The 25329-nt window shown below is 37.8% G+C and overlaps 2 protein-coding genes across 8 annotated transcripts in view; one reads left to right on the top strand and one right to left on the bottom strand.

Moving 5' to 3' along the window:
* Nucleotides 1–23046, top strand: part of LOC131147774 (uncharacterized) — a 46639-nt gene extending 23593 nt beyond the window's left edge. For 5 of the 7 annotated variants that reach the window (XR_009134932.1, XR_009134925.1, XR_009134917.1 and 2 more), the window contains one exon: nucleotides 10873–12518. The gene's annotated coding sequence lies outside the window, so the exon portion shown is untranslated. Of the gene's footprint in view, nucleotides 1–10872; nucleotides 12519–22756 lie in introns of those variants that run through there. The other 2 variants (XR_009134927.1, XR_009134922.1) reach the window with 1 other exon arrangement.
* On the bottom strand, nucleotides 10144–11649 carry LOC131149900 (spermidine coumaroyl-CoA acyltransferase-like). The gene has a single exon (XM_058100693.1). It carries the CDS (start codon nucleotides 11647–11649, stop codon nucleotides 10144–10146), a length of 1506 nt encoding a protein of 501 aa, XP_057956676.1.
* Nucleotides 23047–25329: the final 2283 nt, after the last annotated feature.

Below are 25329 nucleotides of genomic sequence, written 5' to 3'. Positions count from 1 at the left end.
CATCTATTGTGAAACATACCTACGGGGGATTCCAAAAGTCTACCAATGCTTTCACCATCTGAGGATTCACTTATATATGTAATAGGAAACCGATATGGCCGTATAATTGAGAGAATTCCAAATGGCGCTGTGGTGTCTATCCCTTCCAGATAATTTTCAGCTCATCTAGAGGGTTCGATCGGGTGTATATACAGACTTTGGTTGATAGCTTCACCACTGACTATTTGTTCATGCTATCACCCCACTGTTCGTGCTGACTTTCGGTGTATGACCGTACTGTGGACTTGGTCTCCCGGTAAACTATTGTATCCTCTATGACTGAATCCAGTCTTTTTCGGAACCTTGGTAAAGTGAATGGAATGCCTACATGGATGCAATATGTCGGTGATAATATCATACAACTCAAAGTACAAGCATGAGACCACGCTGAGAAGGATGAAACTTCTGTCCCAACCTGGGGTGGGTTCATACACATGATTCTCTGGGGCTCTATCCTAGGCAAAGAACTTTGGATGATTATGTGTGGTTAGGCTCTAATCCCTACTACAAAAGGTCCCCAGATTGAAACTCCATCCTTCTTCACAGAGGTCCGGACAAAGCCCGCATTGAGCAGAGTAGTTCGCTGGTCCCATCAAGCTTTAGCTATGAAGCGATGAACGCTATTACACTCCTATATAATCTTAGTAGGTAAAGCCCGAGTATAGAGCGTGAGAGTGTGTGAATTTCTTCAATTTTAACTTAATCTCTCTACCCCACATTCATCCACACATTTTTCCAAGCAACATATTCACATGGCTAGAAGTATGTATAGTTAATCACGTGCTTTCACAAATAATTACATGCTTAAAAGTATGTACAACAAACCACATGCTTGTTAGATTATTCACAATCATTCACATGCTTGACAAAGCATTCACAACCAATCATATGCTTGACATGGAAAATATTCACAAGTATTCACATGCCTTTTCAAAGTAAACCAAGTATTTACAGTTAATTTTATATTATTCATAACATATGTGTGTATTCAAATTATACAAAATGAAAGAAAGTACTTAGAAGGCTTATTGAATTTGAATTCATTGGCTCGACTCTCAACATCCCCAGTGGAGTTGCCAAGCTGTCGCGACGTCTCGAGCGCGAGGGTGCCCCAGGGTGGGGAAAAATAAAAATGAATTATGATTTTCGGGAAAAATGGAAATGATGGAGTGCCACTAACGTTTTGGAGTATGGTTAGAACACATGATTACCACCCAATTAAGGTTAGAATCGGTCTGCGTGTACCAAAGTAGGTTTCGGGAGTTCAGTTATGTGAGGAAAGGTACGAGCACCCCCTACACACCCGTTCTACGAACGGTACCTAATTAATTAAAAATTATCCCTAATTAAATTTAATAGTCTTCTATCTTACTCCCTTTAAAAAATTTACAAAACTAATATGTACATGCAACAGATATTCACAAGATATATTTAATATAAATATTCACTCAGAACTAAGGTATGGGAAGCTTGAAAAGCTCATACCCTTTTGTTGCAATCATAAGGATCGGAAAATTGAGAAGATATGTTACAAAATACACTCCCAAAATTTTGAAATTTGTAGGATTTTTTTAAGTATGAAAATATTTTCTTGGGAGGTTTTAGAATTCATTTGGGGTAGAAAAGAATGTCAAAAATGATTTTCAATTCTTAAAATATTTTTCTTGATTTTTTGTGATTCTTTTTTAATAATTAGCCCAAATTTTCAAATTAAATAACATAATAGAAAAATAAATAAGAAAATACTAGATAACCGGTTCAAACCGGTTAAGTGGGTCAAACAGTTCGTAGAGGAGTAAACTGGGTTTAGGTTCAGGGTTCAACCTACCTTTAGGTTTGAGTTCCCGTATTCACAATTTCATACTCAATCTATCACATTTTAGAATGTAACCAAGGAAGGGAAAGTCTATTAATTTTACCTCTCGTCTTCCTCTCCTCCGGTCTTCTTCTCCTGTTGGTGAGTCTACAGGGGTCACTCTATAGCGTCTTTCCGAGGGTGGTCCTTGAGCTCTGAATTGAGGCGCTACAGAATGCTTTCTTCAGATAGGATGACCCGACACCGGTAGGAGACGGGATCGGTTGACCACTTGATCTTCTGAGAGAATCCTCAACACTCACTCACAAAGAGAGAGACAAGCTTCACAAGCTCAACAATAGAAGACTTCAATATATCCCTAAATTTTCTCCTCCTTTGTGCTTACATGGAGAAGACTATTTATAGACTTAACTTGGGGCAAACATGGAAAACAAGACATAGGGAAATAATTATGAGGGGACCAGAACATAGGGTGAAAAATGATGAAGGGAACAAAACATGGAGGGAATAATAATGAGGGAAACAATGCATTGGGTGAATGATAATGAGAGGAACAATGCATGGGGTGAATAATTACGAGGGGAACGATGCATAGGGTGAACAATTATGAGGGGGATATAGCATGGGGTGAACAATTATGAGGGGAACAATACATGGGGTGAACAATTATGTGGGGAATATAACATGGTGTGAATAATAATGAGGGGAATAAAACATGGGGTGAATAATAATAAGGGGAACAAAGCATGGGGTAGATAATAATGAGGGTCATAAAACATGTGGTGAATAATTATGAGGGGGACAATGCGTGGGGTGAACAATTATGAGGGAAACAAAGCATGGGGTGAATAATAATAAGGGGAACAAAGCATGGGATAAATAATAATGAGGGGAATAGAGTATGCTTTCATTTTAAAAATTAAATAAATAATAATAATAACAATAATATTAAAACAAATATACGTCAAATTTGGCCCAATCGGTGTGGGGTCCACTAACAGCGTGGGGCCCACAAGTCATGTAGGGCCTACAAGCCGCGTGAGAGTTGAAGGAATTCGAGCTAGCGTCGAAGAGGTTAACGTGCACCGGATGTAGGAATTCGAGCTAGCGTACCAGGAGATGACGTGCATCAGATGTAGGAATCTGAGCTAGCGTCAAAGAGGGTAACGTGTACCGGATGTAGGAATTCGAGTTAGTGTATCAAAGGGGGTAACGTGCACTGGATGTAGGAATCTGAGTTAGCGTACCAGAAGATGACGTGCATCAGATGTGGGAATCCGAGCTTGCGTTAAAGGGACTCAATTTTGAAATAAATTGAGACTCAATCAGATCCTTCTACTCCTGGTTTACAAAGTCGTCTTTCTTATCACATAGGGTCTCCTCGGAAAGGCCATGTTAGGATGAGGGTGTCTTCAGCTGCAGCGTTGGGCCCATTAAGATGTGTGGGACCCATAAGCCATGTGAGACTTACAAAGATGTATGGGGTCCACAAGCAGCGTGGGACCCATTAAGATGTGTGGGGCCAACAAGCCATGTGAGGCCTATAAGCAGCGTGAGGGTTGTAGGATTCCGAGCTAACGTCAAAGAGGGTAACGTGCACCGGATGTAGGAATTCAAGTTAGTGTTCCAAAGGGGGTAACGTGCATCGGATGTAGGAATCCGTGCTAGCGTACCAGGAGATGACGTGCATCGGATGTGGGAATCCGAGCTAGCGTCAAAGAGGGTAATGTGCGCACCGAATGTAGGAATCCGAGCTAGCGTATCAAAAGGGGTAACGTGCACCGGATGTAAGAATCTGAGTTAGCGTATTAGGAGATGACGTGCATCGGATGTGGGAATCCAAGTTAGTGTCAAAGGGACTCAATTTTGAAATAAACCGGGACTCATTCGAATCCTCCTACTCCCGGTTTACAAAGTCGTCTTTCTTATTTCACGGGGTCTCCTTGGAAAGGCCTGATTAGGATTGGGGTGTCTATAGCTGTAGCGTGGGGGCCAAATGCCATGTGGTACCTACAAAGATGTATGGGGTCCACAAGCAGCTTGGGCCCCATCAAAATGTGTGGGGCCCACAAGCCAAGTGGGGCCTACAAGCCACGTGAGGGTTTCAAGAATCGGAGCTAGCGTAGAAAAGGGTAACGTGTTCTGGATGTAGGAATCCGAGCTAGCGTATCAAAGGGGGTAACGTGCGCCGGTTGTAGGAATCCGAGCTAGCGTATCAAAGGGGGTAACATGCGCCGGATGTAGGAATCCGAGCTAGCGTACCAGGAGATGACGTGCATTGGATATGAGAATCTGAGCTAGTGTCAAAGAGGGTAATGTGCACTGGATGTAGGAATCCGAGTTAGCGTACCAAGAGATGACGTGCATCGGATGTGGGAATCCGAGTTAGTGTTAAAGAGACTCAATTTTGAAATAAAACGGGACTCAATCGAATCCTCCTACTCCCGATTTACAAAGTTGTCTTTCTTATCACAGAGGGTCTCCTCGGAAAGGCCTAATTAGGATTGAAGTGTCTATAGCTCTAGTGTGGGTCCCATTAAGATGTGTGGGGCCCACAAGCCATATGGGGCCCGTAGCCGCGTGAGGGTTGTAGGAATTTGAGCTAGCTTCAAGGAGGGTAACGTGCATCAGATGTTGGAATTTGAGTTAGCGTACCAGGAGATGACGTGCATCGGATGTGGGAATCTGAGTTAGTGTCAAAGGGACTCTATTTTAAAATAAACTGGGACTCAATCGGATCCTCCTACTCCCGGTTTACAAAGTCGTCTTTTTTATCACACGGGGTCTCCTCGAAAAGGCCTGGTTAGAATTGGGGTGTCTACAAGAGTCTTTAACTGATTTACCTCAGTTAAGACCTTCGCAGTAATTAGCATGTCATCAACATATAACAATAAGAAAATGAGAGAACCATCATCAAGATCTTTCACATACACGCAACAATCATACTCACACCTCCTGTAGCCTATCCAATTCATGTTGCAATCAAATCATTTGTACCATTTCCTCAGAGACTGTTTCAGCCCTTAAAGAGACTTCTTCAGTTTGCAAACAAAACGCTCCCGCCCGGGTTGACTGAATCCCTTTGGCTGTACCATATAAATCTATTCCTCCAAGTCACCATGGAGAAACGTTGTATTCACGTCCATTTGTTCCAAATGCAAATCATAATGTGTTACTAATCCCAACACTACCTTGATGGAAGTGTGTCGGACCACAGGTGAAAAGATTTCATCATAATCTACTCCCTTCTTCTGTGAGTACCCCTTTGCCACTAACTGTGCCTTGAATTTCTCTCATTCATTTTCTGAAATTGCTTCCTTCTTCCTATATATCCATTTGCTACCTATCGCCCTCTTCCCATCTGGAAGCTTTACCAAATCCCAAGTCTAATTCTTATCCAACGGCTCCATTTTCTCCATCATAGCACCATCCACCTACTTTTCTCCCGGTCGTGCACTGCCGCTTCAAAAGTAGTTGGATCCTTGCAGCTGGTAATGAAAGCATAAGATACTAGATCATCAAATCCATACCTGTGGTCTGATAGTGTGTCTGGAACTTCGTATAGGAACACTATCAACTTGCTGGTTTCTCGAGCTAGAACTCTCTGCAATTGGGGGACCATGATTATTGCCCTGAGTCTCTAACTCCACCTGCACAACATGCTCATCTCTGCTCTAGTTTTCCAGCTTCTGTTTCTCTTCATCATCTTTTTGAGTACGTTTCATCATAGCTTTCTCATTGAAAACTATATCTCTACTAATCACCGCCTTGTTTGCCATTGGAGCCCACAACATGAACCCCTTCACACCTTTTTGATATCCTAGAAAAATGCAGCGTCTAGACTTTGCGTCAAGTTTCGATCCCTCCTCACTAGATATGTGCACATAGGCTGGACAACTGAATACCCTCAAATCGGAGTAGTCTACCGCATTACCCGTCCATACCTCCTCTACAACTTTTTCTTTTAGTGATGCCCTTGGCAATCAGTTTACCAAGGAACAAGCCATACTAACTGCCTTAGTCCAGAAGTTTTTTAGCTAGCTCTGCATTTAATTTGAGACACCGAGCTCTCTTAACCAAAGTTCGGTTCATCCTTTGAGCCACACCATTTTGTTGTGGTGTCCGGTGAATAGTGATATGTCTCCTTATGCCTTGCTGCTCACAAAACTCCATGAACCTCAAATCAGCATACTCGGTCCCATTGTCTGACTTGAGGCATTTAATTTTCCTCTCGGTCTGGTTTTCCACCTTAGCTTTCCACAACTTAAACCTGGCAAACGTATTTGACTTATGCGGCATGAACCCCCAAAGATCAGAATGAATGTAATCAAGAATACCTTTCGTCTTGTGAATAGCTGTTTTGAACTGCACCTTGTTCTTCTTCTTAAGAACACTAAACTTGCAGAAGTTCAGTTTGCATGTTTTCATACCCTTCAAGAGTTTCCTCTTATGAAGTTCCTTCATCCCATGTTCACCCATATGCCCTAACCGCGTATGCCATAAGATGGTGTCATCAAATTCAGAATTTACGCCTGCAGCTCCACCTACAATTGTAATGCCTGGTAGTGCATAGATGTTTCCCTCTAACTTTTGCCCTTTCATCACCATTAGAGTGCCTTTACACACCTTCATAATTTCATTTTCGGACTTGTAATTGAATCTGTTATAATCCAAAGTGCCTAATGAAATTAGACTCTTTTGTAGGTTTGGTATGTGTCTTACATCACTTAAGGTTCTTACAGCACCATCAAACATCTTAATTCTTATATTTCTTATTCCAATGATTTTACATGAAACATCATTACTCATAAGGACGGAACTAGAATTAATTGACCTGTAAGTGCTGAACCATTCCTTATTTGGAGTCATGTGGTAAGAACATGCCTAGTCCAGTATCCAAGAGTTCGTGAGGCGATATGACCCCGACGAAACTGAAAGCATATCACCATCATTGCATTCTGAATTTCCTTCTTCAACTACATTTGCTGATTTTGAAGTATCTTTTTGTTTTTCAGCATTCCCTTTCTTCCATCCTGTTTTATGTGCTCCTTTTTATCGCACTTAAAACACCGGATATCCTTTTTCTTCTTGAACTGAGATCAGGACTTATTTATTGATCCATTTATGAATTTTCCTCTCCCACGTTCATGGTTACCCTTCACCACAAGCCCATCACCATGTGAAATTTCATCGCTGAATTTCTTTCTTTGATGAAAGTCCAGCAACGTGCTTGTTACCTCTTCCAAATTCAGGGTTTCTTTACCCCATGTCGGAGTTATAACCAAGTTCTCATACGTGTGAGATGCTGGCAGGGAATTCAGTAGCATCAATGCCATGTCTTCCTCGAATTTCACATAAACCCACATTAAATAATTTATGATTTGATTGAATGCGTTGATGTGTTGGTTCAAATCCGAACCTTCCACCATCTTAAGCCAATATAACTTCTACTTAAGAAAAAAGTTTATTTGTAAGAGACTTAGACATGTACCGGCTTTCAAGCTTTTGCCAAACAGCTGCAAGAGAATCCTCTTCCATGACGTGATACAACACGTCATCGACCAAACACAATCTGATAGTAGCCAGAACCTTTGCCTCCAATTCCTGCCAATTTGCCTCGTCCATGCCTTCTAGTTGAACTTTGTATAAGGCCTTCACTATCTCTTGCTGCACTAGCAAATCATTCACCCATCTTAGTCACAAATCGAAATTTTCGGTTCCATCAAACTTGACAACGTCAAATTTTGCAGACGAAGTACTCGAAGCCATTACAAAAATACTCTGATACCAATTTGTTGTATAAATTGAATTGCACAGCGGAATATCGAATCAAACACAATGCAGCAATCAATGATAAATTACAGAACAAATCAACCACATAGTATGTATGAAAGTAGTAACAAGAGACACAAAGGATTACGTAGTTCAGCAATGCTTACATCCACGAGAGCAATCGACGAACTTTCTTACTATCTAGTGTCAAAGACACGAACATTGTTACAAATACATCACAAATGACATATAAATAGAGTTCTTGGAGGCTTTCCCTCCAAACCCCAACCAACTTAACGTCCCTCTTTCAAATTCAAAAATCTGGGTTGGGTTCCTGAGCCAAACTGTCAACGGTTTGTGCCATACCGTCGACGGTTTCAGACAGAATGTAAATTGTCTGAAATTAGGTGCCAAACCATTGACGGTTATAGTGAATTCGTTGACGGTTTCCCCTGCTGCCCTCAATACTTTGATTTTTCACCATGTTCTCTCTTTGTACATGCATCCCATTCAGTATATGAGCCACATATCACAACACTTGCATAATAGATCAAAGATATCTAAATCTATCAATGCCATTAATCTCTTGATTATCCAATTTAATCTTCTCTCTATTGCTACTCCTTATATTATTGAAATTATATTTCGTATATTTTGTATTATTCCTACTTAACCTAAATCCTTTAGACTCTAAAGTGGCTCTCCAAAGTTCTAGCTTAGATTCTACTCCGCTTCTACTATCATCAATCAACATGATATTATTTGCAAACAACATACACCAAAGGATCTCATTATGAATATTCGTAGTAAGTTCATCAATTACTAAAGTAAAAAGTTAGGAATCAAAGTAGAATGTTGATGTACACCTATTTTATATATATACATATACAATATCATTACAATTATTATTATATATGCATATGCAATTATTATGTATACAATTTTTATTATATATATAACTGCTATTATTATATATAATTATTATATATTATTGAATATCATTACAGGAACTAATGCAATATTATTATCATTATAGTTTGAACTTATTGAAATAACATTTGAATACCATTGTTATACTTACGCCAAATAACCTAAACTTATATTCCACATGCAAATTAAAGTTCCCATGAAATAGTACTTCTATTCCTGGGGTGTAACATAAACTTACTTTTCCAGGAATTCTGACGAGCAAGCAAACAAAAGTTTCCGTGAAATAGTAATTCTTTTCCTGCATATAGGAAAGTGATTCTGCAGCATAACCCAAGCTACAAATCCGTAGGACCTTAAGTACTACATCTGTTGAATATGAGCTACAACTTAAATAAAGTTTGATCGAGAGATGCTGAATTGGAGATGACCTTTTCCATAATTTGGAATATGCACCAGTGAACAGAGCTTTGGGGATTAGGGGCTAGTATAGTGTTGGTTGAAACAGACTCGAAATCCACAGTTTGTTTGCTGAACTGTGAGGAGATTATCCCACATTCCATCTTATTCAAAATTGCAGAGATATCCTTGCAAGGGATTGGGAATGCTAAGTTTGGTGCATTTATGGGGAAGCAAATATATGTGCGTTCTGCAGAATTGCTTGCTACTGCAGGATATTGTTTTGAACTTAGATTTATCACGTGAATACCCTCTTGTTGGTATCCATGCCTGAAATGGGATCCTCTGACCTGCCTGCCATCTTTTTCTTTTCTTGCCATGTTGTAAACCAAAAATAAATACATAAATAATTCTCTCTCTCTTTCTCTGTCTGTCTCTCTCTCTCTCAAAATGTAACACCTAAAATGATCAAAAAGGGTGACCTTTTATGTTTGTGGAAGTTGGATTCCCCACCACCCTCTCTTGGTTGCTTTGGGGTGGGGTTGACAAGAAATTTTGATCCAAAGAATGGGATATTTATTTTAATTAGTCATTTGCTAATATTCAAGTGGCTGGAGATTACTAGATAAGGCCTCTAGCTAGTGATGTGATTAAAAGAAAAAGAAAGACAATTTTTTGTTTTTGTAGTCAAGCATGGACTTAATATGTTCTCATTGGGATTGCACTGAAGTAGAATACGTAGTGTATATATATATATATATATATATAAATAGCACATCTCAAACAAACCCATTAGCTCAAGAACTTCTGAACTGTCAGTCAGGGTGAAAATTTTGAGTGGTTACTATTTAATAAAATTGCACTATTTTCTATTCACAGGGATATTCAACATAAGTCTTCCCTTTACAACCAAAGTTGAATGCATGTGAGTTTGGATATCTTGCGCGCTTAGGATCTTGTGATATTCAACAACTGAATTGCTTAGAAAGCAAAACCAAACTGCACCTTTTGCACAATGGTTCATCACCCTGCTTCTGAATAGGTGAAGATTAAAGGGCACAATTGTAATTGGCTCCATAACCATGGCACCAAAAAAACATGCACACACACATGCACACATTTCAGGGCAAAAACAAAACCAAAACCAAAACCAAAAACAGATGGGCTAGCTCCATCTTGTTACTCCTAGTTCAAGCCAAAGCACTATGATCTTCATTTCCAATCTTGCTCAGAGCATCCATCTCTTCCCTGAACTTGGCCATGGCAGCTTTGGGAAGGCAAGTAAATACCCTCACACCACCTCTAGTTGATGGATCCAAATTGCTAGGAGGCATGAAGATACACAAATCCACATACCCAAACATGTTCCATGGCACTGGTATCATGTTTACCACTGCTTTCCATCCAAAATCTACTTCCTCAAACAGACCCAGTTGCCTCCAGTCTGTCAAAACCATGGATGCACCATCACCAGTAAACACCACGTTTTGTTCTCTGATCCACTCCAACATTGCTAGGGAGTTTCTGATGTAGTTTGTGTTACAAGCCTTTTTTTTGCTTTCTTTGATCATTCTCACCACACTGGAGAGTGGTCCTTTATCCAAATCCCTTCCCAAAAGAACCACATGTGAGGAAACAAAAGCATTCCCGTAGTAACCATTAGGCAAAGTAGGATCCAATATGCGTCTAATCCCCACAGTGAAACTGAGGATAGTTTTTCCATCTGAGTTTAATTTTAGAGCTCGAAACCTAGATCTCCACACATAGGCACTAAGGACCTCAAGAGTTGTGAGACTTTCTTCTAAGGCGACTTTCTCATTATTCCCAGTACTTCTCTTTGTTATTAAGCTCTTTTTTAGTCTCTTTATGCTGTCATTGTTCACGTAGAAGCACTCATGCACAAGGTCTGTGGTTGGCAGATATGGTGAAGTTGCTTTGGAAACCTTAAACACAGTGAAGTCTTCAAGATCAGGAGACACTGTGCCTGCTTGAACAGTGGGTATTCTTGCCAGCAGTCTCTCTCTCTCCCAAACAGGTTTCACAGATGGCTCACTTTTCCCGCTTGCAAGCTCAGCCATGGCTCTGAAGAACTGGGCTGCGCCAAAACCATCAACAACTGAGTGATATACACCCATTCCAATTGTGAAGCCCCCACATGAAAATTTAGTCACCTGCAGCAGTAGAGGGTGATTTCCATCATCATCACCCTCAGGATGAGCAGGCATATTGAAGACGAACTTGTTGGCAATTTCAACATGGATCCCATCTAGATACTGAAGCGAAGAGAGCTCACAGTTTGCTGTTGCGACCAGGAAAGGCACACCATCAGCGGTGCATGTGAGTTGAAGTCTTCCGTTGCTCTTTTGTCTCTTTAGCTTCCCAGCTAGGGGATAGTAGTAGACTAAAACCCTAGAGAGTGCCTCTTTGATCACACAAGCTGGATCAGCTGCTTGCCAGTTAGCACTATGGTTTGAAGTTGGATGATCATGATCAGTACCATTGACACTTCCATTTGAAGATATATTGTTATTTGCAGCTTTGTACACATAAATGGTTTGACAAAGGATCTCAAGATTGTGATCATTGTCAATCGTGGATAAAGAAAGAACATCTGAAGGAGTTGGTTTTGAGGGTTTAACTATTACAACATCCTCTTTATCAATTGAGAAGGGTTCTATCTGGAGACTGTTTGCCATGGAAGAGGGTGATGGTAAATTGGAGTACAAGGTGAGAGCAAATACTGCTTAAAAATTAATGCTAGATTCAGTAGCCTTATAGTACTACACATGTCATCTGTACCGTGGTTCTTATCCTTTGGCTGTAATGATTGCTTCTGGGGTCCCGACGCACCATAAGATGATCTCCGTTGGCATGTTGGTGGGATTTGAATTTGGGAACACTAATATCACCACCCACTTAGTTTGCTGAACAGAAACCAACTTGGAGGACCATGGAAGAAATAGACCAATGGGCTCTAACCAGAGCAAATACTGCATTCATGAAATCCTTATGGTACCAGCACACTTCCCAGCGCAAATTAACCAACGCTGCTTTCCAAAGTCTCGGCGTTTAGTCCCATTGGCAATCTCATTTTCAACAAGTTGAAGCAATGAAGGCCACATGCTGATGGGGGAAGGAAGTCTGGTCTGAATTGTGGTGGAAGTCCAAGCTTTCTGAAGTTTTTTCTCTTGTGCTCAATGGCTGAGTAAGTTAAAGGCAGACCAGAACTAGTGGGAAAGAATGGATAAGCTAAGAAAAATTTCACGCATCCACTAAAGTGAAATCAGGATAAAAATAATCAACTCAGTCATGCTGATAAAGACTTCCAGAGCCTGTGTGCGCTCTTCTCTCTCTCTCTCTCTCTCTCTCTCTCTCTCTCTCTCTCCATATATATATATATAAATAATTCAAAGATAGAGAAGAGAAATTAGGGCATGACTTTGCTAACGAATGATGTGTTGATTATCCATCCGGTACGAAAGCATCCAGTAAACATGTGTTTTTTTTTGCATATAAAATAAATTTGTTAACGAACCTTGTGTAGGTTCATAATTGGTAGGATTCATCTTGGCCTTGCATTCTTTCTTCTTTTGTTTTGGGTCTCTGTTACTTGGGGGAATTTGTTTTATTACTCGGTATGTTATTTGTTGTATTACTCGGTATGTTGTTAATGTACTCGTGCATCTTAAAGACCAATGGGCACATAAAATTAACAGATGTAGCCGTTGGAAAAAGCCTTTTGCTAAAGAACGGATAGTCTTTATATTTGTTTCTAGATTCTCTACACTGTTGATAATAAAATAGGTTTTCAAGTAATTACTCAGCAAATTAAGTTTTTAGAGTAAGTTATTTTTAAATATGGCGCCAAAACCTTTTTGGCTTAGAGGTCTACAATTTGATTAATTCTTGGTATTCTTGCATTGTGTTTGGGAACATAGATTTGAACAGATGAGCAAATTCAGACAGAATTTAATATAATTTTTCATTTGTTCAAAGTTACATGAATTTAGTTTTCTAAGCATGATCGTATTTGGGAGCGCTTGAAGTTTAAATTTTCGTATATTTAGATAAAAGGCAAATTTAAAACTATATTTAGTTTTGTATAAATTCATATAATAGCAAATTTAAAATTTACATTGTGAAGCACAACTTTAAATAAATTTTGGTACAAGATAATGGTTTTATTTCTACTTGAAAAACAAGGCCACTGCTGCGTCATGTCCTCCCAACGCAATTTAGCTCACACTTAAAAGAAAAGTATTTATAGCAATTATCAGTTAAAATAAACACTTTCATTAAAAAAGTTACGTTGGATTTGTATTATAACAAAAAAATATTTTTTCAGAATTACTTTTTAAAAAAACTATTTATAAATTTTGAGAAATAATTTAAAATAAATTTTTTATCACTTATAAGTGTTACTATTCATAAGTGATGTCAATTTTGTAAATATAAAAAAATTTAATGATTTTTTTTAAGTTTGAAAAATACATTAAAAGATAATTATATAATATTTTATTATTTATTATAACATATTAATTATTAATGAAACATAATTCGATTTTGGAGAAGATATAGAACAATCTATTAATTTAAATTAATAGATTTAGAACAATCTATTGGAGAAGATATAGAAAAATCTATTAAATTAGATTAAATTAAATTGGAGAAAATATAGAACAATCTAATAGTTTAATTGATAATTTTATTTTAGCATGAATTAACATGATAATCATATGTTATAAATCTAAATTAAGAATAAGATTATAGTTAATCAAAAAATAATAATATTATATTATATTATATAATAAAAATATTTAAATATTGATTAAAAGTAATAGTTAAGATAATTATTAATTAAAAATTAACCAAATATTACTTATTATGCATTGTAACCTATTAATTATTAATAAAATATAATAAATTAGGCAATGAATAAAAAGAGCCGTTTATACATTTAAATTAACATTAAATAAACTAAAAATTTCAATGTATTAATACTATTTTAAAAATAAATTAATGTGATAATTATATGTTATAAATATATGTTAACAAAAAGATTATTGTTAATTAATAAGTAATATTGTGTAATTTTATTTAGTAGAAAATACTTAATTTTAATCATAAATTTAAATTAATTATCATTTAAATTTTTATTTAAAAAATATTTAAAAATAAATATATATTTTTTTACTATGTATTATGACATATTGATTATTATAATTTAAATCTGAATTGAACAAGAACTATTTATTAATTTAAATTAACATGAACTAAATTAAAAATTTAAATTTAATTAATAATATTATTTTTATTATAATTTAATATGATAGTAACATGTTCTAAATATGCATTAATTGTAGGATTATTGTTAATTAAAAAAATAATCTAATATTATTTTTAATAAAAAATATTTAAAAGTTAGTTATAAATAATTAAAATAATTATTAATAAATTTTTAATTAAAAATTATTGATATTTGTAATCTAAAATATATTTGAAAATGATCATGTATTAACCTATAATAAAGGTAAATATACCACTTATTTTTGAATACAACCAAACATCAATTATAATTTTTTAACACTTTTTCAGTTCAATACTTATTATTAGTACTTATTAAATTAAATATTTTTTTTTTTAAAAAAATACTCCTACATAAGTGGTTCTAAACTATCCCTTAAATACAAATAATTAACCAACATGGAAATATCATATGCTAGAAGGGATACAAAAAGTATTTTGGTGAAAGATATGGTAAAATGTAAAGTAAGTAAAGAAAATTGTTAAATAAAAAAGATAGAGAATAAGAGAATCTTGCAAAGAAGATCAATTAAGTATGCGCATCCTTCAAAGCATCTTAGGATGAAAGTACAAAATAGTTATAGTCAAGTTAACACTTATTCTTATTACTCTAAAAATGGTGCATTTGTAAATACGAATTTCAGATCTTAAATTTGAATTTGAATGAACTTAAATAAATTTTAATATAATTTTATATTAATTTTTATCTAAATGCAATACAACTCCAAATTTAAGACTTATCGAAACATAGGGTTTGTATGCCTTTTTTTTTTGATCGGTAAAGGTAAATGTATTGATCAAAAGTCGTTTGTACAAAATATATTGGGCAGACCTAGGCTATAAAAGGGAAGTATAGTCTCCATCATTGCAATACAAAAGAAAGCAAGGCCAACCGACCTTGCTAGATAATCAACAAGTAAATCAAAAGCTAATAGAATAACTGAAAGCAATTAAATATCATTGAACGTATTAAATCTATCATATACTACTCTAAATGTGTACCTTTGGATCACTTCTATAAGTTCCGTGGGAGAGATCTTCTTGCCTTCAAACTTCCACATATTCCAGAAATGCCAAATGAAATATACAGTGGTAGCCAAGCACACCTTCTTTCCAGTTGATTGAATTTCTGTGCCTTTTGCTTCCTTATGAAGCCATTTCAGAGTAGCTTTCAAAGTAGACATTGATCTGGTTATGACCAACCAACCCCTAATTCAATCCCACACTTCCTTAGTAAAGTTGCATTTAAAAAATAAGTGCTCATTGGTTTCTATCTTTGCATTGCACAACACACATTGTAGGTCCACACCATCTCCTTGGATTTTATCATTCGTAAGTAGCTTCCCTTTGATTCCCATCCATAACGTAAAAGCATGTCTCGGAATACTTCCACATTTCCATATCTCTTTATGCCAATGAACTGCTCTCCCTTTATTCCTCTAGAAATTGTAAGCATTTGTTGAAAGTTGATCATCTACCACCGACTGTTTTAACAAACTTTCAGCATCCCTACAGTTTCCACATTTCTCTACAACATGGTTCTTCAACTCCACCAATTTTTTGAATAAGGGAGAATCATCATTTTTGGGAACTGCTTCCCAGAAATTTGAGTCTCCTAAGTAGATTTGATGAACCCATTTTGACCACAGTGAATCCTTCTTGCTTTGGATATTCCATAAGGCTCGAGTGAGTAAGGCTTTATTCCAAGCAATTAGATCAAACACTCCCAAGCCACCTTTAATTTTGGGAAGACATAATTCTCTCTAGGCAACCGGGGGTTTCTTCCTTCCACCCCATAGAAAAGTTCTGCAAAGTCTCACCACATGATCCACAACAGATTTAGGAATTGGGAAGATTGCTAGCCAAAAGCATTCTACCCCCTGAATAACAGAATTTATGAGCTCTAGCTTCCCTGCATAAGATATAGTATGATTTGGCCAGCCACTGAGGAGATCAGAGATCCTGTTAATTAAAGGAGCATAGTGCATCTTATTGAGCCTTGATGTAGTTAGGGGAATCCCCAAATATTTGAATGGAAAGTTCCCCTCCTGAAAATCTGTTAATCTTTTGATTTGTTCCAATTCCAGGGCTTTAATTCCACCATGCAGTATATTGGATTTCAAATTATTTGTAGCCAACCTTGAACATTTCGAAAACCTTTCAATGTAGTCCAACAACAACTTAACTGAGTATGAATCACCCCTTGAAAACAAAATCAGATCATCAGCAAAAGCAAGGTGAGAAATTTTCAACTGCTCACAACTTGGGTGAAATCTGAATCTTATATTACTTTCAAGACCCTTGAGGAGCCTAGAAAGTATTCCATTCCAATCACAAACAACAAAGGAGAGATGGGATCTCCTTGTCGTAGACCTTTCCTTCCTTCAAAGAAGCCATGATAGCCACCATTTACAGAGAGAGAGTAAGTGGGGGAGGAAACACACCGCATAATCCAATTCACCATAACCCCAGGGAACTTTAGATGCTCCAGCATTTCCTTGACAAATTTCCAAGACATAGTATCATATGCCTTCTTAAGGTCTATTTTCAACAAACATCTAGGAGAGACCATCTTCCTTGCCCACTTCCTTACAATCTCCTGCACTAAGTAAATATTTTCCACTATACTACGCTGTTTGACAAAGGCAGATTGAGCTGGATCTATAATTTCTTCCAGGCAAGGCTTGATTCTTCCTACAATCACCTTAGCAATTACCTTGTACCTCATATTGCAACAAGATATAGGTCTGTACTCTTAAACAGTATCAACATGGTTTGATTTGGAATCAGGGCAATGACTGTATAATTGATCCGTTTCAACAATTTACCTGTCTCTAAATTCTTTAACAGTAAGGGAGAATTCCTTCCCAACAATATTCCAAGATTTTTTGAAGAAACAAGTTGAGTACCCATTAGGACCTGGAGACTTCATATCACCAATGCTAAACACAGCAGATTTGATCTCCTCATTTGTTATAGGCAGAGTCATTTGAGTAGCCTGACTATCATTAAGAACCTTTCCTCTAGCAACAGTCCTCGGGTTAATAGATTCAGTTGGTACCTCCTTTCCCAGAAGCTCCATATAGAACCCCAAGAATTCCTCCACTACTTGTTGTTGGGAGACTGTTGGAGCCCCATTACTTTTTTTAACTGCAGCAATATGGTTTTTGGACACATTTATCCTCATTAAGGCATGACAGAAAGCTGTATCTTTTTCACATTCTTTAAGGTATTTTGCCTTTGCTATCTGAGCAAAGAACATTCTGCTTGCCTCTGTAGTTTTGCTTGCCTCTTTTTTCTTCTCTGCCAGTCTACCTTGTAGATCCATATTCCTAGGAGAGTTATGAAGCTTTGTTGTAATTCCAATACCTCCTCCATATCAGTCTCTGCTCTTGTAGAGATATGTGAGAAATGCAGGGAGTTTAGATTTTTCAGAGGATGTTTCAGAGCCTGCAATTTCTTTACAAATCTAAATTGAAGGTGACCTTGAATTTCAAACTCCCATCCCCTCTTGACAACCTTCTAGAAATTACTGTGGTTCACCCATAGCTTGCATCGGCCATTTAGGTGAGGAAACTGATTCAAGAAGGCTGCTAGGGATTTGTTGCCTACATAAAGGAGTTGCCAAATGAAGAACTGAAACAAGCTGATATTCCTGTGGTCAGAGAATTTTCAAATGTATTTTCAGAAGAATTACTTGGTTTGCCACTGGACCGTGAGATTGAATTTACTGTGGATCTTTTACTAGGGTCAGCACCAGTGTCTAAAACACCTTACCGAATGACCCCAGTCGAGTTAAAGGAACTAAAAGATCAATTGTAGGAATTGCTGGATAAAGGCTTTATCAGGCCTAGTGTGTCGCCCTAGGGAGCGCCAGTTCTATTTGTGAAAAAGAAAGATGGGACCATGAGGATGTGAATAGATTACAGAGAGATAAATAAACTGATAGTTGAGAATAAATATCCTCTTCCTAGGATTGATGATTTGTTTGATCAGCTCTAGGGGACCTAGGTCTATTCTAAAATTGACCTTCGGTCGGGTTATCATTAGGTGAAAGTTAGGGCAGAAGACATCTTAAAAATGACTTTTTGAACAAGATATGTGCATTACGAGTTCCTAGTAATGTCATTTGAATTAACTAACGTACTAGCAGTATTTATGGATTTAATGAATCAAGTGTTCCATCAGTATTTGGACCAGTTTGTGGTTGTAATTATTGATGATATACTAGTTTACTCGAGGAGTTTTGAGGAGCACGAGCATCATTTGAGGCTGGTATTACAAACACCGAGAGAGAGAAAGCTATACGTGAAGTTTAAGAAATGTGAATTTTGGCTAAGGTAGGTTTCTTTTCTTGGCTATGTGATCTTTGAGGCAGGTGTATCTATTGACCTGAGTATGATAGAGGCAGTAGTGAATTGGGTAAGGCCAGGGAATGTCCAAGAAGTTAGAAGTTTTCTGGGTTTGGCAGGTTACTACCGATGTTTGTTGATGGTTTCTCTAGTTTATCAGGTTTGTTGATGCGACTTATGAGGAAGAATGTAAAGTTCGAATGTACCGATGACTATGAGTAGAGCTATGAGGAGTTGAAACAAAGATTGGTTACTGCCCCAGTGTTGGCTATTCCATCAGGAGAGGACGAGTTTGTGATATATAGTGATGCGTCCCTGAAGGGGCTTGGGTGTGTATTGATGCAGTACGACATGATTATTGCGTATGCTTCTAGAAATCTTAAAGAATATGAGAAAAATTATCCTGTTCATGATTTGGAGCTAACTGCAGTAGTGTATACTCTCAAGATCTGGAGACATTATCTATATGGTGAGAAGTGCGAAATCTTCATGAATCATAAAGGCTTAAAATACTTCTTTACCTAGAAAGAGCTGAATATGAGGCAAAGAAGATGGCTAGAGCTTATTAAAGACTATGACTGCACAATTAATTACCACCCAGGGAAAGTGAATGTGGTAGCAAGTGCTCTGAGCAAGGAATTAGTGGGACCAGTACTGACAGCTATGGAGATTCAACATATAATTCTGATGGATTTGGAGAGACTTGGCATAGAGTTAGTAGAGGATAATCTTCAGGCATTTGTTGCCAGCCTGATTGTTCAGCATATATTATATGAGAAGATTAAGGCCGCTCAGGGTGATGACGCAGAGTTAGCAAAAGTAATAGCCAGAGTATGGCATGGTCAGGGAGAAGAGTTTAGTATCTCTGATAACGGTGCTCTGAGATTTCACACCAGGTTGTGTGTGCCTGCAGATGGTGATATTAGAAGGATGATTTTGGAAGAGGCTCACAGATCACTATACACAGTTCATCCTGGTAGTACTAAAATGTATAGGGATCTGCGAGAGTATTTTTGGTGAAGTGGAATGAAAAGAGAAATTGCTGAATTTGTATAATAGTGTTTGATATTCCAGTAGGTTAAGGTTGAGCACCAAAGACCATTAGGACAGTTGCAGCCACTCTTCATTCTAGAGTGGAAATAGGATCACTTCTTTATGGATTTTATTACTGGGTTACCACCAGTACGACAGGGACTAAATGCGATTTGGGTAATCGTGGATTGTCTGACGAAGATTGTTCATTTCATCCCTATTAAAGTCGGCTATTCCATGGATAGACTGGCAGAAATATACATTCAATAAATAGTTCACGTCCATGGTGTATCGGTATCCATAGTTTCGGACCGAGATCCTCGGGTTACCTCACGATTTTGGAAAAGTTTTAGGAAGCTATGGGTACACGGTTAGTATTTCGCACCGCTTTGTATCCCCAAACAGATGGTCAGACTGGGAGGATGATCCAGACATTAGAAAATATGCTTCGGGCGTGCGTGCTAGATTTTGGGGGTAGCTGGACTCAGTTTATGCCACTAGTTGAGTTTGCTTATAATAACAGTTATCAAGCTAGCATCGACATGGCACGTTACGAGGCATTGTATGGTAAGAGGTGTCGTTCCCCTCTTTTTTGAGATGAAGTAGGTGAGAGGTGAGTTTTGGGTCCAGAGATAGTATAGCAAGCGTGTAATAAGGTCTGACTAATTAAAGAAAGAATTAGTACCGCGCAGAGTCGACAGAAAAGCTATGTAGACAGTCACCACTAGGAATTAGAGTTTGATGTGGGAGATCGAGTATTCCTGAAGGTAGCTCATCTAAGAGGGGTTATGAGGTTTGGGAAGAATAGCAAGTTGAGCCCTAGGTATATTGGCCCTTTTGAGATACTCGAGAGAGTAGGGTCAGTTGCCTACAGGCTAACTTTGCCACCAGCTTTATTTAGAATACATGACGTATTCCATGTAGCTATACTAAAGAAATACGTCTTAGATTCGTCCCACATAATCAGTCATGCAGAAATAGAACTTAAAGATTCATTAGCTTATGAAGAAGCATCGGTATAGGTCTTGGATAGAATGACTCAAGAATTGCGTACTAAAGAAATTCAACTAGTAAAAGTTTTGTGGAGAAACCACGCTATAGAAGAAGCTTTTTGGGAGCTTGAAGAAGAAATAAAACAGAAATACCCGCAGTTATTCCAAGAGACTTAGTTATAATCAGGTAAAATGTAAGAAGTTAGGTAATGTTTTCTTTTGTAGGTACATGTAATAATTTAGTTAGTAAGTAGTCTTTTAGTTTTATATGTGTATCTCACAGAACATAGAATGTAATCACGATATTCTTTCGCTATAAATGAGGGTAAGTAATAAAATAAGTAGACCATTTTAATTCAGAGAATAATGTTTGGTATAAATAGTAAATTTTGAGGATGAAATTTTATAAGGAGGGGAGAATGTAATAACCTAGGAAATTAATAAGGGTCTCGTCGACAAACACAGGGAATTCGTCGACGAGAATACATGAGGGCCTCGTCGACGAGGGCACGTCTCGTCGATGAGAAGATACCGAGAAGGGGTATTAGTAGTCTGAAATTCTTCGACAAGGGGTTCAGGTTCATCGATGAACTTTCTTCATGGACTCGTTGACGAGATGACGTGTCTCGTTGACGAATCCAGGGTTGTAAATAGCTAAAATTTGGATTTTTCAGTAGAAAATTTCGCAAAGGATCCCCTTTCTCTCTCTCTCTCTCTAAAATGTCCCTCTTCCCTTCTTTTTTCGATCCCGACTCTGTTTCTCGCTGGATTGACGATCTGAGGCCACCACGACGCTCTTGGGAAAGTTATCTGTAAATCTATCAGAGTGGATCGTTGGTGGAAATGGTTTGAAATTCATTCCAATCTTAGGGTAAGACATTTTATTTAGCATTTTCCTTTTTCACAGTTATAAGAAGTGTAGAATACAAACAAATACTGATATTTTGTTCTGGGGGATGTTGTTTTCAGGGTGTTGAGCGGGGAACCCTGTAGGCGTAGGGCTTGGATACAATAGAGACTTTTTAAAAATTAGGTAAGGGAAATATGCTATGCTAGGGAGTTTTCAGAATGTATAACAGAAGATTATTTATGTATATTTACAAGCATGTCGATCGGTTTATTTTTACATAATATCATGAGTATTATTTTAGAGAAATTACAGTTATGAAGCATGATATTTTAATTACACAGTTGTGTGGCCTGAGTCTATTATTGTTTAATAAGTTGATTATGAAAATTTACAAATATCTAGTTATACAAGTTTATTAGCAAAAAGTAAGATTTATAGCATTACTTAGAATAACATGACTTCTAAACCATAACACTCAGACAGATATTACATGTATTTCAGAAAGAAATTACAGATATTACAAACAGATACTACAGATATTTCAGATATTATAGCTCAGATTTATAGTGTTATGGTTGTTTTGAAATCATGTTAAAAGCAACAAGATAAGTATATATATATATTAGTATTACACAGTATCAGATCTCTAAGGATATTACAAACAGATACAGATATCAAACACGGTATCTGTTGCTATTACAGACATGTGCAACCACATAACTTAGATAGTATGTAGATTCCATCTAATCGTGTCAGGAGAGATTGCAGTCTCCCAGCATGTTGGGTTAAGGTGGCCGGTTAGACGAGATAGATTTGGAGATTGCCCGGAGAGATTGTAGTGGGTTAGATTGATAGATTGATAGACTGACAGATGATATAGAAAGATTGACTTGCCTGGTAGGCCAATCAGAGTAAGTCCAGCCTATGGGCTGCACAACCCTGTCATGAGGGGTTATATTATGACATACAAATCCTAGGGTATAGAAGAAGTTCCTATGTACGTACATATATATATATATATATATATATATATATATAATTCAGCAGTAGTTTATATTATCATATTAGCAATATGTACAGATAGTAAACTTAGATACACAGTTGTATTTTGTAGCTACATTGCTTATGTTTTGTACAATATATCAGCTTATTCATTTTACAGTATCAGTATTATTTCAATATATTATATGTGCAACTTAGCCGCCACACACTAGTAATAGCATATTTCCTCTTACTGAGCGTTGTCTCATCCCAGCGACTTTCTATTTTTCAGGAGATCCAGTTAGGCAAGCAGATCAGGCTCGCAGGTAGAGGTTGTCTTGCACTGCCCTTGCTGGAAGGGTAGGTGTGTTTTTGGTGCCAGTGATTTGGGATGGATCCCAGGTTTTTGATGTTGTAACTGGGTATTTTGTGTTGTAAATATATTTCAGAATATTATAACTTTCTGTTATTGTGTACTTGACAATTTACAACTTTTTGTATACCGCTGCTTAGGGGTGTATGACATGCAGAGTTTTTCCTCAGTGCTCTTCTGAGCCGAGGATAATTTAATAGTATATCAGACATATGGTGTTTATGTTATATATATATACGAAAAGAAAATGTTTTATAAGTAGCAGGTCCTTACAAAAGAGGCCTGCATCTTTAGATGTTCAGGCAGGGTCCAGTTGGGGGTCATGGAAGAGGTAGGATAGTAAAGGAGGACAGAGATCGGGGGGAGGAGATTGAGCAAGACAGGGTAGACAGATGCCCTCTCCTTGCCCCACATGTTGTAGGAGGCACTCAGGAGAGTGCCGGCTTAGGGAGACGGTCTGCTATCGGTGTTATCAGTCGGACATATGGTGAGGGATTGTTGTGCACCACCGGCGACAGTGCCTGCTCCGAGATCATACAGAGGAGGTCATTAGGCACCTCGTGGTGGTCAGCAAAAGGAATATCGCCTCGGCATGAGTTTATGCATTGACACCTGAAGATGCGGAGGCGGCCGGAGACGTCGTGACAAGTACCATTTTAATTATGTCATTTAAAGCTACTGCATTGTTCGATTCAGGGGCGACCCATTCCTTCATTGCCCGAGAATTTGTAAAATGGTGTGGGTTTGAAACTCAGTGATTGGGGGTTATTTTATTAGTAGTTGCGCCGATAGGAGCTGTGGGGACATGGGATAAAGTACTTAGCAATTGTCTAGTGTGTATTTAGGGGTTGATTTTAATGGCTGATTTAGTTGTCTTGGATATGCATGGATTTGAGGAGATATTGGGTATGGACTGGCTAGCCGCTCACAATGGCAATATAGATTGTCATCAGAAAGAGGTTGTGTTCAAACCTCTAGGGGGATAGGAGTATCGGTTTGTGGAGTCTTGTGTGCGTACTCTACCACAGTTGTTATCCGCCATTTAGGTGAGGCGATTGCTATTATATGGTTGTCAGGGTTTTGTGGCCTGTGTAAAGGCAATACTAGAGGGTGAGTTAAGGATGGAGGATATCCCGATAGTGAGGGATTTTCTTGATGTATTTCCCAAAGATTTGTTGGGGCTACCTCCTAATTGTGAGGTAGAGTTTATATTGATTTATTGCCGAGGATAGTGCAGATTTTGAAAGCGTCGTACAGAATGGCATCGACAGAATTAAAAGAATTGAAGGACCAGCTGCAGAAATTATTAGACAGAGGATTTATTCGGCCCAGCATGTTGCCCTAGGGAGTTTCGGTTTTATTTGTGAAAAAGAAAGATGGGTCGATGAGAATGTGCATCGACTACCGTGAAATTAATAAAATGACCATCAAGAATAAGTACCCGCTTCCTCGCATTGATGATTTATTTGATCAGCTACAGGGGACACAAGTTTTCTCAAAAATAGATTTATGGTCTGAGTATCATTAAGTAAAAGTCAGAGTTGAGGATGTTCCCAAGACGTTATTCAGGCCTCGATATGGAAACTATGAATTTTTGGTTATGCCATTTGGGTTGACTAATGCTCCTGTAGTACTTATGGATTTGATGAACAAAGTTTTTCACCAATATCTAGATCAGTTCGTGGTGGTAATTATTGACGATATACTAGTGTATTCAAAGAGCTCAGAGGAGCACAAGGAACATATGAGGATAGTACTTCAGATACTGAGGGAAAGGAAACTGTTTGCAAAATTTAAGAAGTGCGAATTTTGGCTAGATCAGGTTAACTTCCTTGGACATGTGATCCCAAAGGGTGGTATCTCAGTAAACCCGAGTAAGATCGAGGTGGTAGTAGATTGTATACGACGAAAGAATGTGCAGGAAATTAGAAGTTTTCTAGGATTAGCTGGATACTACTGCAAATTAGTTGAGGGTTTCTCTTAATTGTCGGGTTCGTTGACGAGGTTCCAAGAGCTGAAGCAGAGACTCATCATTGCACAGGTGTTGACTTCCTTCAGGTGAGGAGGGTTTGATTTACAGTAATGCATTACGTAAAGGGCTTGGCTGTGTTCTGATGCAGTAGGGGAGAGTTATAGCATATGCCTCACGTCAATTGAAAAAATATGAGAAGAATTACCCTACTCATGATTTGGAGCTGGCAGTGGTAATGTACGCACTAAAGATTTGGCGGCATTATCTTTATAGGGGTAGGTGTGAAAATTTTTTTGACCACAAGAGTTTGAAATACTTTTTCATGTAGAAATAATTGAATGTGAGGTAGAGGAGATGGTTAGAGCTGATAAAGGATTACGACTGTACCATCAGTTACCACATGGGAAAAGCTAATGTGGTGGCTGATGCCTTAAGCCGAGAATTTGTGGGTACATCAGTATTTGCAGTGGGGATCCAGCATTCGATTCATATGGATCTAGAAAGAATGGGGATAGAACTC

The sequence above is a fragment of the Malania oleifera genome, chromosome 2 (genome assembly GCF_029873635.1).
Source record: "Malania oleifera isolate guangnan ecotype guangnan chromosome 2, ASM2987363v1, whole genome shotgun sequence".
Classification (NCBI taxonomy): Eukaryota; Viridiplantae; Streptophyta; class Magnoliopsida; order Santalales; family Ximeniaceae; genus Malania; species Malania oleifera.
This window is presented reverse-complemented; position numbering and strand designations above follow the sequence as displayed.

Excerpts from the sequence above, each read along its gene's own strand:
- LOC131149900 (XM_058100693.1), bottom strand. The coding sequence starts at position 11,649 with ATGGCAAACAGTCTCCAGATAGAACCCTTCTCAATTGATAAAGAGGAT.